Consider the following 15,208-nt stretch of genomic DNA (forward strand, 5'->3'; position numbering starts at 1 on the left):
GGAAGAGATTGGACAAAAATCGTGCACCTATGGATGAGGACAGTGGGTGGGGAGTGAGGGTGGAGGGTGGGGTGGGAACTGTGTGGAGGGGAGTTATGGTGGGAAAAAAGAGGAACCAATGTAATAATCTGAACAATAAAGATTTAATTTTAAAAAAAAGAAAATGAAAGGTATCATGAAATAAGGTTGGGTTGTGGTAAACCAATGTTGAATACAAGCCAAAGTTGTGATAGATAGGATAGAAACTGTGAGCAGGACAGCCTGTTGGTAGAGAAAGTGAGAAGACATACAAAGAGACAAAGAAAGCAGAGATTCTGGGGCCTTGGTCCCTAATGCACACCATTTCCAGTAATTGTCTTAATATAATAAACCTATTTTCTTGAGATCCTCCTTGCAACCCAAGAGCATAACTAAAACAGAGCTACAGGCTGGATGATATATGATGCTTGGACTCAAAGAGTTCTCTGTTAGTGTTTGAAAACTAGCAATTCCAAAGTAGGAATGTATGCTCAATGATAGTGTCAAAATATATTATGGCCACCAATTGAGCAGTACTTTAACTTCTTTGGAGAAGTGAGAGAATGGTGTAGTCAAGGAGGGCTTCCTGGAGAAGATGATGCCAATGTGCGTCATAAACTATTGGTAGGAGGGTGTGGGGAAGGAGTCATAAGAATTCAGACAGAAGTGCAGCAAAAGAAGAAGGCCCAGAGCCAGAAATAGCCTGGTGTGTATCCAGAAGTGCAGACCAGCCTGCTGGGCTGCTAAGTGTAAGGAGGGCAGCACATGCCCAAAATGGATTTGAGGAGTGAGTGGAACTTCATTCAACAAATACCACTGAACATTCCCCATGAGCAGGCACCACTGAGAAAGCAGGCAGAGAGCTGTGAGTGAGAGTGGCAAGGCTCCCACCCTCTGGGAGTTTGTATTGCCATGGGGAAAGCAAGCACCATCAAGTTAACAGGAAAATAGCAAATTTTAAACAGAAATAAGAACTATGAAGTAAAAGAAAGCAGGATATAAGGATGTGGGAAAGTGGGGGAGGCTATTTTTACACAGCCAAAGGAGATGACATTTGAGCAGAGACTTGAATAAAGGGAGGAGGAACTTTCTTGGGAGCTTCTCAGAGTAGATTCAGGAGAGAGATTATCTCGGCATGAAATAGGGCGGAGCTGGTTGAGATGAAGATGAGGAAACAGTTCTTTAACATTTCTGAGATAAACTAGTCAGGCCTCAGTGACTGTATAGATGCAGAGCATGAGAAAAAGGGATGCACCCAGCCAGCGTGGCTCAGTGGTTGAGCGTTGACCTATGAACCAAGAGGTCACGGTTTGATTCCTGGTCAGGGCACCTGCCTGGGTTGTGAGCTCAGTCCCCAGTGTGGGGCATGCAGGAGGCAGCCAATCAATGATTCTCTCTCATCATTGATGTTTCTTTCTCTCCCTCTCCCTTCCTCTCTGATATCAATTTAAAAAAAAAGAAAAATCAATGATTCCTCATCATTGATGTTTCTTTCTCTCCCTCTCCCTTCCTCTCTGATATCAATTTAAAAAAAAAGAAAAAGGGATGGATGGAGAACAACTCTGAGATGAATGCAGGAGGAAAAGCAGGTTGGGATGAAAGCTAACAAGTTGTCTTCTAGAATAACGTGAAGGTAGTGTGGTCCCTTGTATGGCAGTGTCCTCAGCAAGGAGATCTGGAGCTGCAGCAGAGGCTAGGCTAGAGTTGTGGACTAGAGAGGGAGTGACACATGGGTGGTCAATGAAGCCATCAGCATCAGTGAGATTGCCTGTTAGTCAACCAACAAGTATTTAGTGAGCACTTACCAAGTGCGACAAGTCCTGAAGGAGCTTTCTGTCTAATGGGGTCATGAAAAAAAAAATCTTTACACAAGTAAAACTATTTCAAGTACTGATGGCAGGGGATATGAATAAGTAAAAATAAGGTCATGGGATAAAGAGTATTAGAGGGGAGGGGCAGTGGCGGCAGGGACTGAGTTAGCTATGGTGCTGAGAAGGTCCTCTGTGAGGACATGATGCTTGAATTGGAAACTGAGTAAGAAGGACACTCCCCTGTGAAAATCTGGATAAAGACCCCGTGAAGCAAAAGAAGTTATAAATGTTTAGTTACTGAGATGGGAGTGGAATTGGTATGTCTCAAGGACAGGTGAAAGGTCAGAGTGCCCTGGACAGAGTAAGTGAGGCAGGCTGGATGGAGGAAGATGACAGAGGTCAGGGTAGGCCAAGTTGGGTTTTATCCTGAGGGATGTGTAGAGTGAGTAGATCTGAAGGCTGAGGAAAGATTCCTGGAGAACACCTGCCCAAGGAGCAAAGGGAATGTGGTGTCACAGCATCAGGAGAGAGTCATCTATTGAGGAGCAAGTGATAAATCCTCCAGGAGCAATGAACTTTCATAACACAGAATGGCTCCTTTTTTGTGAAGCACAGAACAAAAGGCTCATTCAGCTCCACCCACAGCCTATTATAAGCTAAAGGCCCAAGAAGGAGCCCATTTGTCCTGCCATGTTTTTTTCGTTTCCTTTTCCAACAAAATAGCTTTAGTTTTACATGGTGATATGTACATCGTCATGGAATCAGTATCCACAGTAGTGTTTTCAGATAGCTGCAAAAAATATTTCAGCATCATATGCAATCACTGTGCAGGCCTCAGATAAGAATAACATCTCTGTCAACTTACTCCAAGGTTACTTTTGCATCTAGTCCAGTGATGGCGAACCTATGACACGCGTGTCAGAGGTGACACGTGAACTCATTTTTTTGGTTGATTTTTCTTTGTTAAATGGCATTTAAATATATAAAATAAATATCAAAATATAAATCTTTGTTTTACTATGGTTGCAAATATCAAAAAATTTCTATATGTGACATGGCACCAGAGTTAAGTTAGGGTTTTTCCAAAATGCTGACACGCCGAGCTCAAAAGGTTCGCCATCACTGATCTAGTCCATGCCTCTGTGGGGGAAGCTATCTTTAAAAGTTTTATGGATTGCCAAGCCACATGATGGACTGGACTGTAACTGCCTCTCTTGATCCACAGGCACAACGCTTCGCTTGGACGTCTGGGATGGATGGAAGGAATTTCTGATGGGTTGTCTCCTCGGACAAAAACTTAAAGTCCAACGCTATTTATCAAATGAAAAACCGGTACTTAAGTATGGAGATAAAGCAAATGCTAAATTAATTTAAGTAATTTTTTAAGTAACCCTAAATTTCCATAGGACTTTGAGTCTATAATTCACTCCATGGCTGGTGTGCTGCTCCATGCCAGTTCCACTTAGCATGTCTCAACCAGACCCCATTATGGAGAGATTTGTAGAATGAGGAAGCAGGGATGCCATCAGCGCTAACAGCCTTTGGGGAAGGATTGCAATTCGGGTACACATTCCTCAGGAAACACTATTTAAACGGGTGACCAGTTTGGTTTGGGTATCAGACTTTTAACATCTCTTTTTAAAGCCATCAGAATAAGTATCTTCTCACTCTCACATTCAATTATTCTTTAAAAAATACAACACATTTGCTAATTGATTGGCTGAAACATTGGCTGCCTCTTTCTAAGCTCCCATATAATTTTTCAAGCTGCATTTAATACAACATTCATACTTTTGCAGTACATGAAGTGAAGCATGTGAGGCCTGGCCGTGGAGGTGGGTAGGCTCAGAAAAGTTAATGTATCTCTGCAGCTTCCCAAATGCTATATTACCCCTTTGTTTTCAATTCAGTGGTATTGTAGTATTTTAGAACAGTGCTCCCTTGTGGGTGATTTAATTATGCTGTACAGAAGCCCACATACCCACCAGGAGCTCCAAGGGCTCTGTGAAGTGACAGATTGGAAAGCCACCATTTGCAATTTTACAAAATATTCAACTATTTTAGACTAATTTTTTTTCATGCTCTAAATCCAAAGAAATTGTTGTGCTACATTGTTACATATAGTGCATATTTACTGAGTACTTTGTAGCAGACACTGTTATATTTATTACCTAACTTTACACTTAACAATTTTATGAGGTAGATACTATTTTATCTTTTTTTATAGATGAGGAAATCTATAAAAAAAAATGTGCCCATTGTCACACAGCCAGCAAGGACATGACTGGGTGTTGGATCCTGACAATTTAAATCTAGTACTCATGTGCTTAACCAACTCCATTTGACTTAATATTTCAATAAAATGTAAGAGCTTGGTGACTATAAATGATCACATTGAAAAGCTCCTTTTATTCCTCACCCAATTAACAAATATCTATTGAGCATTTGCTATGTATTATGCAAGATCCTGTGAATATAGCAATTAACAAGACATAGTCCATGCTCTTAGCAAGCTTACAGTCCAGTAGGCGAAAGAGAAAACCAGTAACCAATTCCTGAAGAAGCAGAACTGCAAAATGTTTGAGAGTACCAACTGCAGTGCCCATCTGCTAGGTTCAAAGCCCCACTCCCTCAGTGTCCAGTTGTGTAAACTTGGGCAAATTATTCCATCATCTTGTACCTCAGTGTCCTCTTGTATAACATGGGAATGATAATAATGTCTATCTTATAGAACTGTTTTAGAGATTAAGGAATTAGAGAGCTGTCTGGCAGGTGGCAAGCAGGATACAAATGTTAGGTACTGTTATCAGTCAATGGGAAAAGTGTTATGACATGGGCACCATGCAAGATGATATGGGAATGTATAATTTGGAGAAATAACAGACTCAGGGGATCATCTTGAGAAAGAGAATTGAAATTGAGGCCTGAAGAGTTGGTACTCAGATAAATGGTAGGGAGAAAAAAACACGTGTTCCAAAACAGATGGACCCACATGTACAAAGATAAGGGCAAGAGAATAGATGTGCAAGTACTGAAAGAAGTTTCACATGATAGATCAGAGTGAGAGGGAGCTAATGGCCAGAGGCTCAAAAGCTATGAAGAGGCCAGTTCACGCAGGACCCACAGAAATGTAAAGGACGTATTCTGAAGGTAGAGAAAGGCGTTTTAGAAGGCTGGCTGGCTTCAGTGTGAGGAATAGAGGAAGGCAGGAAGGCAGGGAGACAGTCAAGAGATTATTATTGGTTAGGACTAAGAGAACAGACTGTGAAAAGATACATTTAGGAGGCAGGGTCAATTAACCTTGGTAACAAGAGTGCTTCCAGTTCCCACAACATGGATGATAAGGATGAAAGCAGAGGCCAGTTAGTCCATCCAGGAGAGGCTCTGCTCCCAAATCAAGAAAACTGATCAAGTTCAGAGATGCTGATGTGCAATAATGAATTTCAAAAGAAATTGATGTGTGAACCAACGTGCCAGTGCATTAACCTATAACTCTAATTAGTTATAATCTATCTGCCAGAGGCTCCTAAAGACTCATATGTTCTGGGCAAACCACCTACTTCATACAAGAAAATTACATGGGAAGTCACATACCACATCCAAAGGTGGTGTGGGGAGCATGCAATCAGACATAGGAGAGTTAGTTACACATAGTGTATTCTAGATATCAGGCTAGCTTGTCTCCATCTCTACAGTGGGGTCAGATAGCCTTGCCCAAATGTATCCTGGACAATACCTGGTGGGGCCCTGTCTAGGTTTCCCTCCCTAATTCTTCTTTCTCTGAACAGCCTTCCCCCATCTTTCAGCTTATGCCTTATGGGGTGTTGGAAGGATAGTAAAAAGGCCAGTGTGGCTCCAGTTCAGTGAAATAGAAGGGGACTGGTACAAAGTGGGGCAGGAGAAGGGGGCAGGGGACACATGATGAAGGGCCTTATAGCCAAGGTGAAGAGTTAGAACTTCAATTGTTGGAACAGAAGACAGCCTCCAACCTATAATAATAAAAGCGTAATATGCTAATTAGATGGGAAGTCCTTCCGGACGAAGCCAGGGCTGCAAGGGAAGCCCGGATCCCGGGTGCCTGCCTGCAGTCAGAGGGAAGCCTGTGCTGGCAGCTAGGGGAAGGAGGGCCTACTCTTGAATTTCATGCATTGGGCCTCTAGTTTAAGTAATAAAAAGTTCATTGAGTATAGTGTGAGGCAAAGCCTGGAAAGGGATAAATGGAGGTGGGAGAGGAGATGATGGCACTGGGCATGGTGTTGGTAGGGGGCCATCTAGTGGTGATCAGATAGCAGTAGCATCTCAGAAGCCAAAAAATAAGGATTGTTAGAAAAGATAGAACCATACACAACTTTCAAATTTCTAAAATGTGTTGAATTTCTTCCAGTACTTTCCCAATTGATATAAAGCTTTGTATTCTTCCTGAGCATTTAATTTTCATAAAAAGAAAGCTTCTCCAAGGAAAGCAGTTTGAACTATGTACATGTGCATAGTAGGATAATGTGTATAAGCGGAACCTCTACAGTTTAACTTGTATGTTACTGTATACCTTTTCTGAAAATCGTTTGGGTATAAGTTAGGAAGAAACAAACATTTTAACTAGAATGTTTCATGGGTATTTAATGTAACTACATTTGTCTGTTTGCTGACTTACCCCACTCCTACTTGTTTCACTCATTCAGGTATCAGAAAAGGGTGGCCCTGTACATTGCCGCCTTTTATGGCTACATTGAGCTCACTGAATGGGCCCTGAAGCAGGGTGTGCGGCCCAACGAGGCAGTTGGCGTCCACCCCTACCGAGCATGGTGCCACAAAGCCCTGCATGCAGATGTCTCTAAATGCCCCATTCATGCAGCTGCAGAAGCGGGCCAGCTGTTGATTCTGAAGGCCTTTGTCAACTACAGCGTGCTGTGCCTGGAATGCAAAAACGCAGTGGGTCAAACTCCCCTGACCATCGCATCCAAACACAAGCATAAAGACTGCGTATTATATTTACTTAGTAAAATGTGGTCCACGGTTTCTTTTCTGAAGATTTCAGTCCCCATGAGGATCTATATTAAAATAAAACAGTGGGTCCTCAAAGCTCAGAGTCATAATCTTTACAAAAGCCAGCTTTGTGGAGCAAGGGTCTTTGGGGCAAAAGTTGGAGACCCTGTGATGGTGGATGGTTTCACCAAACCAAAAATGACCTCCAAGAGCTGGCACAAAGCTGGGAACAAGGACTCACAGAACATTATGTGCAAGCTACCACCTCTCAGGGAACAAATTACAAGCAGGAAACCCATCAATCCTTTGGCAATTTCACAGCAGGACACAAGAGAACAAACCCTCAAATGTCCTCAGCTGGTAGATACAAATATATTTTCTGAATTACAAAGACATCAACAACGAAATTGGAAAAATATGATTGCCACAGTTAGGAAAAAAGAAAAGCTCACAAAAAATACATATCTCCCCCAAATTCCCCTCCCTCCAGTTTCCAGAGTGGGCTATTCACACCCATCTTTGTATTATGCAACATCCTGTACTGACTTTATACCCAGATCCTCCTTCAAATCTTTCTCTGAGCACAGCGGGAGAACTCCAAGAGAAAACGCCATCTACTACTTAGCTGTGGCCAGGTAATGTTTCCTTTTTAAACATACAAGGATGAACTTTTAATAGGGCAGGGCTAGGGGCAGGGATTGGTCTATGAAGCCTTATCATGCCATAGAGTTTATGCAGGATGTTCCAATGCACCTGGCTTCAGGGACCTCACCTTAGCCTCATGTCTAGGACAAAACAAACTGATTTTATTGGCCAGTCCAATCCGTGTAGTGCTTTACTACATAAGCTTTCAGGAAGAAAATAGACACAGTTAAAAGAATTGTTTCAGCCTGGTCCATGTGGCTCAGTAGTTGAGCGTCAACCTATAAACCAAGAAGTCACTGCTTCATTTCCTAGTCAGGGCACATGCCCTGGTCACAGGCTCCATCCCTAGTCAGGGTATGTGTGGGAAGCAACTGATCAATGTTTCTCTCTCACTCTCCTCAGTCCTCTCTCTAAAATCAATTTTAAAAACTAATAATAAATGTTCATTATAATTAAAGGGAGAAGAGGAAACTAAAATGTGGGAGGGAGACATCAAAAGTGTATTGGAAGGTTGGTTGGTAATGAAAGTGAAAGGAAAAAAGAAAAACAATTTAATGACCAACCAAACCACAAAGACTTCAGTTGACTTATTGGGCAACTAAAGGTGAGGGAGGTCTATATTGGATAGGGTGATAGAATTGGCATTAATGTTTAAGGCAAGTTTTTAAAAGTTATACATTATCATATTTAAAGACATAGCTAAGTGTAGCTGAATGGATTTTTCAGGCACATTCATTTCATAAGGTAAAATGTTTATATATCATTATCAGATTTCACTGAAAACACAACTCTGATCAAATCTCAAGTCCCATTTATTAGTTACTAGGGGTCCAGTGCATGAATTCATGCACCTTGAAAGGAACTGTGGGCCCAAGGCTGTGGTGGGCACAGGAGTGGGTCTCAGCCCATCCTCCATGCCCCCGCCCAACCCCTCCTGCTTCAGCTCCTGGTCCCCTGTCTGCCAGCAGTCCCGCCAGCGGCTGCTCCCATGCACTGACAGCCCCGGCACCACTCGTACCTACTGACAGTGTGGAGCGATTGGGACCAGTGCCAGTAGCAGGTGCAAGCGGCAGCTGCTGCCCCGATCGCCCTTCAGGAGCAGAGGGAGGTGGAGAAGCCCTCAGGGTCCAGCAGCCGCAACTCACACCTGCTGATGGCACCGAGTGATTGGGGACGGTGCTGGGCGCTGGCAGTGGGTGCGAGCAGCAGCTTCAGTGCTGGCAGGGGGTGTGAGTGCCGTGTGAAACTGCGGTGCACGGAAGCAAAGAATTTTCAGTAACCACCAGAGGCTCACCCAAATGACAGCGACTGACGCCCTGCCTTGTTCTGGCACCCCCACTCACCTGCTCCACCATCCCGCTGCGGCCGATGCTGCCATGTTCCACACTCTGCCACCTGCTGCTGACGCCCGCCATGTTCTGCGCATGCCCCCTGGTGGTCAGCACACATCATAGTGACTGGTTGTTCAGTTGTTCTGCCATTCGGTCTATTTGCATATTAGGGTTTTATATATATAGATGAGGTATTATTGGGTGCCAGTATTATAGCAGAAATACAGATTTGTGACTGGCTTTTTTCCTTACTGAATTTATGAGAAGGAAAGAAAAAACAAGGCTAAATTGTTTTAGTTGCCCTTCTGTATTGGTCTTTATTTCAGTTCTATTTTATTTTAGTGAGGTTATTGCCACCTAGTGGTGAGAGTGATCTGGGTTATAACACAGGCACAATTCAGGGCAATGAAGTTAGTACAGTAAAAGAAGAAACTGTTTAAAATCTTCAATCCTTGTAATTTGTGAGTTGTCTCTGACTAGAATGTAGAAAAAGAGATAATCTAAAAGTCTAGAAAAAGACTAGCAAATTATTAATTGAAAACATTATATAGTCCATCTTAAAATCAGTCTGTAAACATAAGAAAGGAAATACTGGTTAGTTTTATCAACAGATGCACGCTAAAAATGAGCTTATTGTTCAAGCATCCAATAAGTAATTACTATGGCCCAGTGCAATGCTAGGCAGGATGGGAATGTGCAAACACATCTGTGTTTTAAGGTAGGCATGTGTGTGCTTTGCGGGGAAGAAAGGCTACCACTGTCTGTTATATGTAGTGTTTTCTTGGGGAGGAAATGGGTTGTGAAATATATAGCAAAATGCATAAGAAGTGTTAATCCCACATATATGGATCATTTTGCATACATCCATGTAATTGTCATTCATATCAGATGCAAAGTATTTCCAGCACCCCAAAAAGTTCCCTCATGCCCCTTGCCAGTCAATAACTCCTCCCAGATATGACCATTATCCTGATCGCTAACGATAAGATTAGTTTTGCCTGTTCTTGAATTTCATATAAAGGGCATCATGTGATATCTGCCTTCTATGTATGGCTTGTTTGCTCAACATATTGCCTCTGGGATTCACCCATGTTTTTTCACGTGTTGATTTTTTTTTTTACTTCTATATTGTATTCCTTTTCTGTGTAGTATTCCACACTTTTACTTATCTGTTCTCATATTGATGGGCATTTGGGTTGTTTCTAATTTGGTGCTATTTTGAATAAGGCTGTATTGTTACTTGTGTATGTGATATTTGGTGGGCATTTGCATTCATTTCACTTGACTATATACCTAGAAATGGAATTACTAGGTCAGAGAGTAAGTTTAAATGTATTTTTAGTAAACACTTCCAAACAGTTTCCAAAAGAGGTTGTACTAGCATGCTGTTTTTGTAGGTATCTATAATAATGAAAGGGTAATATGCTAATTAGACCCAACATCATTCCGGACCTCATTCTGGACGTCCTTCCAGATGAAGCCAGGGCTGCGAGGGTAGCCCAGGTCCCAGGTGCCTGCCAGCACCAGAGGGAAACCTGGGTCCCAGGTGCCAAAGGGAAGCCAGTGCCGGCAGCTGGGGGAAGGAAGGCCTACTCTTGCACAAAATTCATGCATCAGGCCTCTAGTATCTTATAAAATTGTAGTTATCAGGAAAAACAACTTCAAGGTTGAGACGGGAATTTCTGGGGAAAACATTGCATTAAAGAAAGAGGTTAGTGAATAAGGGAGGCATGGAAGGAGGGGTGGTCAGTCTGATTTTATACAGTGCTTCCAGCAAATCTTTCCAACTTTACTATTTCTCTTTTCCCAGTAACTTTCTCTTCCCTCTATTTGTGCTCTCTATTTCCTTTCCATCTGTTTTCTCTTTCCATTGCATCTTTCCTGGGGGGGCAACCTGTAGTTTTCATGCCCCTTGTCAGGGCAGGGCCAGAGCCCCGCAGGAGCTCTGGTGCTCTGAGTATCTCTGAGTGGCTATGAGTCCTTGTATTCTTCTAAATTCTCCTTAGTCCAAGTTCCTCCTTTATCCTCTGCTCACTAGTAACAGGTGTTAGGTCTGAGCCCCTCTGCCTGGGGCTGGACTTCCTAGGACACCGGGTCTTAGATGGAGAAGACATGAGAGGTTATGGGTGTATAAGAATGAGCCTATTGCAGAAGCCAGTGGCCATATAGCCATCAGAAAGAATAGTCCTCACAGCAAAGTCCATACAGGCAGGCAGCCGGACACCGGCTGGTGAACTTATATCTTTCCCATAAAGCAGCATCAGTCTCTGCACCCACAGCTATTATCTGAGCAGCCACACGCTGCCTCCTAGACTCACCACCTCACATAATGGTATCTGAGCTCTCTGGTTCAGCAGCTTCTCCTGTCTCTCCTGCCCAGCTGCTCTCTCTAGCAGACTTCTTCACACACTCCACCCTGGCTACTCTTCTCACTCCCACCTCAGCTGACTAGAGTGGTCAGTAACCTACTTTTATAGCATTTAGACAAAGAAGGCTTCGTGCTAATAGTTACATCAATCATATTGGCTACTGAAGGGCACAGTGTACCATGTGTCCTTGAACCCACTCATGGTATCGTGGACTGATTAGGATTCCCAGGCTCAGAGTCCTTGAACATTCCATTTAGGCACATGCCCAGAGCGGCCTTTGATCATTCTGGTGTATTGATAACAAGGCCTCTGTGCTCCTACCGGCCTTGACTATTGGGGAACCTGGCATGGTTCTCACACTCCTGCACAGCTCTTTTAGGTCTGGTTTATGCCCCTCAAAGGAGTCATGAAAGCATCTATGTATACCTGAAACTGCTAGTCAATCCAGGGAGAGGTGGATATAGTTATACTACCCTTTCCTTTTTGAATTTGAACTCCTATGCTGAACAGAAACAGATTCAGTTAGGTGGTTGGGTTGATGGCCCAATTAGTGATTATTAACTATTATTCACTCAACAAACATTTATTGAGCTGGGGATATAGTAATAGGGTGATTTTCCTAGTTTTAGCACTGAAAGTCCTGCTTTCTGGGAAATCCCTCAGTTCTTGGCAAACCAGGGCAATTGCTCATCCTATACAATCAAGAGCAAACACAGATATGGTCCTGCACTGGTGAGGCAAACTGCTTAGTTGGGTGTGATGGGCATTATCACACAAGCTGAGGAAAGTGCTATGAAGGGGAGGAACTTGAAGGGAGAGGTTCTATGGAAGCCTGACATGGACGTTGAACTCCCTAAGAAAATGTCTGAGCTGAATTCTGAAGGATGAGTGGGAGTTAACCAGGTGGAGAAAGAGTGGAGAGAGAGTGATCCAGGTAGAAGAAATGGCTTGTGCAAAAGCCTTGTGGCTGGAGCTCATGGAGCATTTGTAAAATAGAAAGATATGCTAGAGCAAAGAGAGAGAAGAAAGATATAAGACAAACATGGAGAGGCAGGCTGGGATCCCTATGAAAGACTGGGCAGTTTTAGCCTTAAAACAATGAGGGAAAAGTTTGACCTGATCAGCTTTACACTTTTAAAAGACCACTTGGCTACCATGCAGAACTAGAAAGGATTCTGAAGTCCAGATGGGAGACAATACAGGGGTCAAGAGGAGAGACAGTGAGTGGTAGATTGCACTACAGGAGTGACTTGAGTAAAGGAGAGAAGTGGATGCATTTGAGACAAATGTAAGAAAGAAATTGATAGAACTTGGTGGTAGATTGCATACAATAATAAATGAAGGCCAGGGTGCAAGGATTACTCTTGTCTTTTGAGCTAGTCAAAGCAAGAGTGAGGTCTGGGTACACAGACACACCCAGCCACTGCTTCAGCAGTATGACCCATAATGCTCTGCTCCCGCCTCTAGAAGGACATGAGCAGCTATTGGAATTCCTAGGTCTTCTCAGGAGCTTACAGATATATTTTGAGTAGGTCCCAGTGTTCAGAAAGCCCAAGCAAGAGCCCAATTGGTGAAGACAAATAATGCTATATAGCAAGGCAGCCCTATTAATGAGTGTGTGTACTGACCTGGCTTGCCAGAGTGGCAGTGACTACATCTGCCTCTCCTGGGTAAATGCCAGAATTAGCCGAGTTCCCCACACACAGAGCGGGGTCTGAGCCTGACAAAGAGGCAGGGACTATTAGAGAAGAAACTGACCTGAGAGTTGCCAGCCTGTACCCCCACCCTCCAGCCCTGCTTTGTTTTTATTCATAGTGCTTATATTTTTTTTAATTTTTATTGAATTTATTGGGGTGACATTGGTTAACAAAATGATATAGGTTTCAGGGGTACAATTCTACAATACAGCATCTGTATATTGTATTTTGTGTTCACCATCCCAAGTCAAATCTCCTTACATTACACTTTATCCCCCCTTTACCCTCTTCTGCCTCACCCCACTCCCTTTCTCCTCTGGTAATTACCATACTGTTGTCTGTGTCTATCCCTCACCTTTTTCACCTAGCCCCCCAAATCCCTCCCTTCTGACAGCTGTCAGTCTATTCTCTGTATCTATGAGTCTGTTTCTATTTTGTTTGTTCATTTGATTCCACATAAGTGAAATCATATGGTAATATAGATTGGTTCTATAGATTGCTTCAAGTAGTATAGATTAATTCTATAGATTGCTTTGGGTAGTATATACATGTTAATGATGTCAATTCTTCCTATTATAAACATGGTGTATGCTTTCACTTTTTTCTTCAGTGACTTATAATTTTCCAAGTACAAGACTTTTACCTCCTTGGTTAAATTTATTCCTAAGTATTTTTTATGCAATTGTAAATGGGATTGTTTTCTTAGTTTCCCTTTCTGATAGATCATTATTGGTGCATAAAAATGCAATTGATTTCCAGATATTTATTTTGTAAACTTTACTGAATTCCTTGATCAGTTCTAGTAGTTTTTTGGTGGATTCCTTAGGGCTCTCTATATACAGTGTCATGTCATCTGCAAATAATGACAGTTTTACTTCCTCCTTTCCAATTTGGATTCCTTTTATTTCTTCTCGTCTGATTGCTGTGGCTAGGACTGCCAGTACTATGTTGAATAAGAGTGGTGAAAGCAGACATCCCTGTCTTGTTCCTGTTCTTATAGGAAATGGTTTTAGGTTTTGCCCATTGAGTATGATGTTGGCTGTGGATTTGTTATATATGGCCTTTATTATGTTGAGATATGATCCTTCTGTTCCCACTTTGCTGAGAGTTTTTATTATAAACTAGAGGCTCAGTGCACAAAAATTCGTGAACTGGGAGGTGGTTCCCTTAGCCCGGCCTGCCCCCTCTCACAGCCTGGGAGACCTCAGGGGATGTCCTACTGATGACCCATGGGGAGCGGGCCTAAGCCGCTGTCTGGCCTCCCTCTACGGGAGGCAACCAGGAGGATCAGGGGAAGGCACCACCCCCATCACCTCGCTGCTGCTGCTGCCAAAGCTGGCCAATGTTGGGGCTGCCGACCCTCGGCCCTCACTTCTTAGCACTGGCCCCGCCCCCTGCCCACTTGTGTGTGTGGGGGGGCGATCTGGGGCTGGCCAGCTGGGGAAGGGACTGTGGGAGGTTGAGGCACCTCAGTTGCACCCCATCTAGCCTCTGCGGAGGCTCCAGGACCGTGGGCCACCTTGCCTCTCCTGGTGCCCGCCTCTGTGAACGGAGGGGTCCTCTGTGGTGGGTAGGACTGGCCCGCCTCTCCAAGCGTCTGTCTCTGCGGATGGAGGGGCCACGCAGTGCATGAGGAACCAGCCCGGGCCCTCCGAACCACTGCCTCTCCTGTGCCACCGGCCCTTAGCTCTCACAGCTGCTGCAACTTTGTCCAAAAGGATGTCTGGAAGACGTCCGGTCTAATTAGCATATTACCCTTTTATTAGTATAGACTAGAGGCCCAGTGCACAAAAATTTGTGCACTTGGGGGGGTCCCTCAGCCCAGCCTGTGCCCTCTCCCAGTCTGGGACACCTCAGGGGATGTCCACCTGCTGGCTTAGGCCCGCTCCCTGGGAGATTGGGCCTAAGCTGGCAGTCAGACATCCCTCTGGCAGCCCGGGAGCCCTTGGGGGATGTCCACTTGCCAGCGGGGAGCAGGCCTAAGCTGCAGTCGGACATCCTTAGTGCTGCGGAGGAGGCGGGAGAGGCTCCCACCACCACCACTGTACTGGCAGCCATCAGCCTGGCTTGTGGCTGAGCAGAGCTCCCTGTGTGGGACTCCACTGACCACCAGGGGGCAGCTCCTGCATTGAGTGTCTGCCCCCTGGTGGTCAGTGTGTGTCATAGTGACCAGTCATTCCCAGTCCTTCTGCTGTTAGGGTCAATTTTTCATATTACCCTTTTATTATATAGGATAGAGGCCTGGTGCATGGGTGGGGGCTGGCTGGTTTGCCCTGAAGGGTGTCCCGGATCGCGGTGGGGATCCTGCTGGGGTGCCTGGCCATCCTGGGTGAGGGACTGAGGGCTGTTTTCAG

General features: G+C 44.1%; 1 protein-coding gene across 1 annotated transcript in view; it reads left to right on the plus strand.

Annotated features, from left to right (window-relative positions):
• ANKUB1 (ankyrin repeat and ubiquitin domain containing 1) overlaps positions 1-7,696 on the plus strand; it is a 79,182-nt gene extending 71,486 nt beyond the window's left edge. Inside the window, exons 4-5 of the mRNA XM_014537445.1 lie at positions 3,055-3,169; positions 6,509-7,696. Coding sequence (XP_014392931.1) covers positions 3,055-3,169; positions 6,509-7,451 — 1,058 coding nt within the window. The 3' untranslated portion in view covers positions 7,452-7,696. The remainder of the gene's footprint in view (positions 1-3,054; positions 3,170-6,508) is intronic.
• The last annotated feature ends 7,512 nt before the right edge of the window (positions 7,697-15,208 follow it).

This window comes from Myotis brandtii, unplaced genomic scaffold (genome assembly GCF_000412655.1).
Source record: "Myotis brandtii unplaced genomic scaffold, ASM41265v1 scaffold179, whole genome shotgun sequence".
NCBI classification, from domain to species: domain Eukaryota; kingdom Metazoa; phylum Chordata; class Mammalia; order Chiroptera; family Vespertilionidae; genus Myotis; species Myotis brandtii.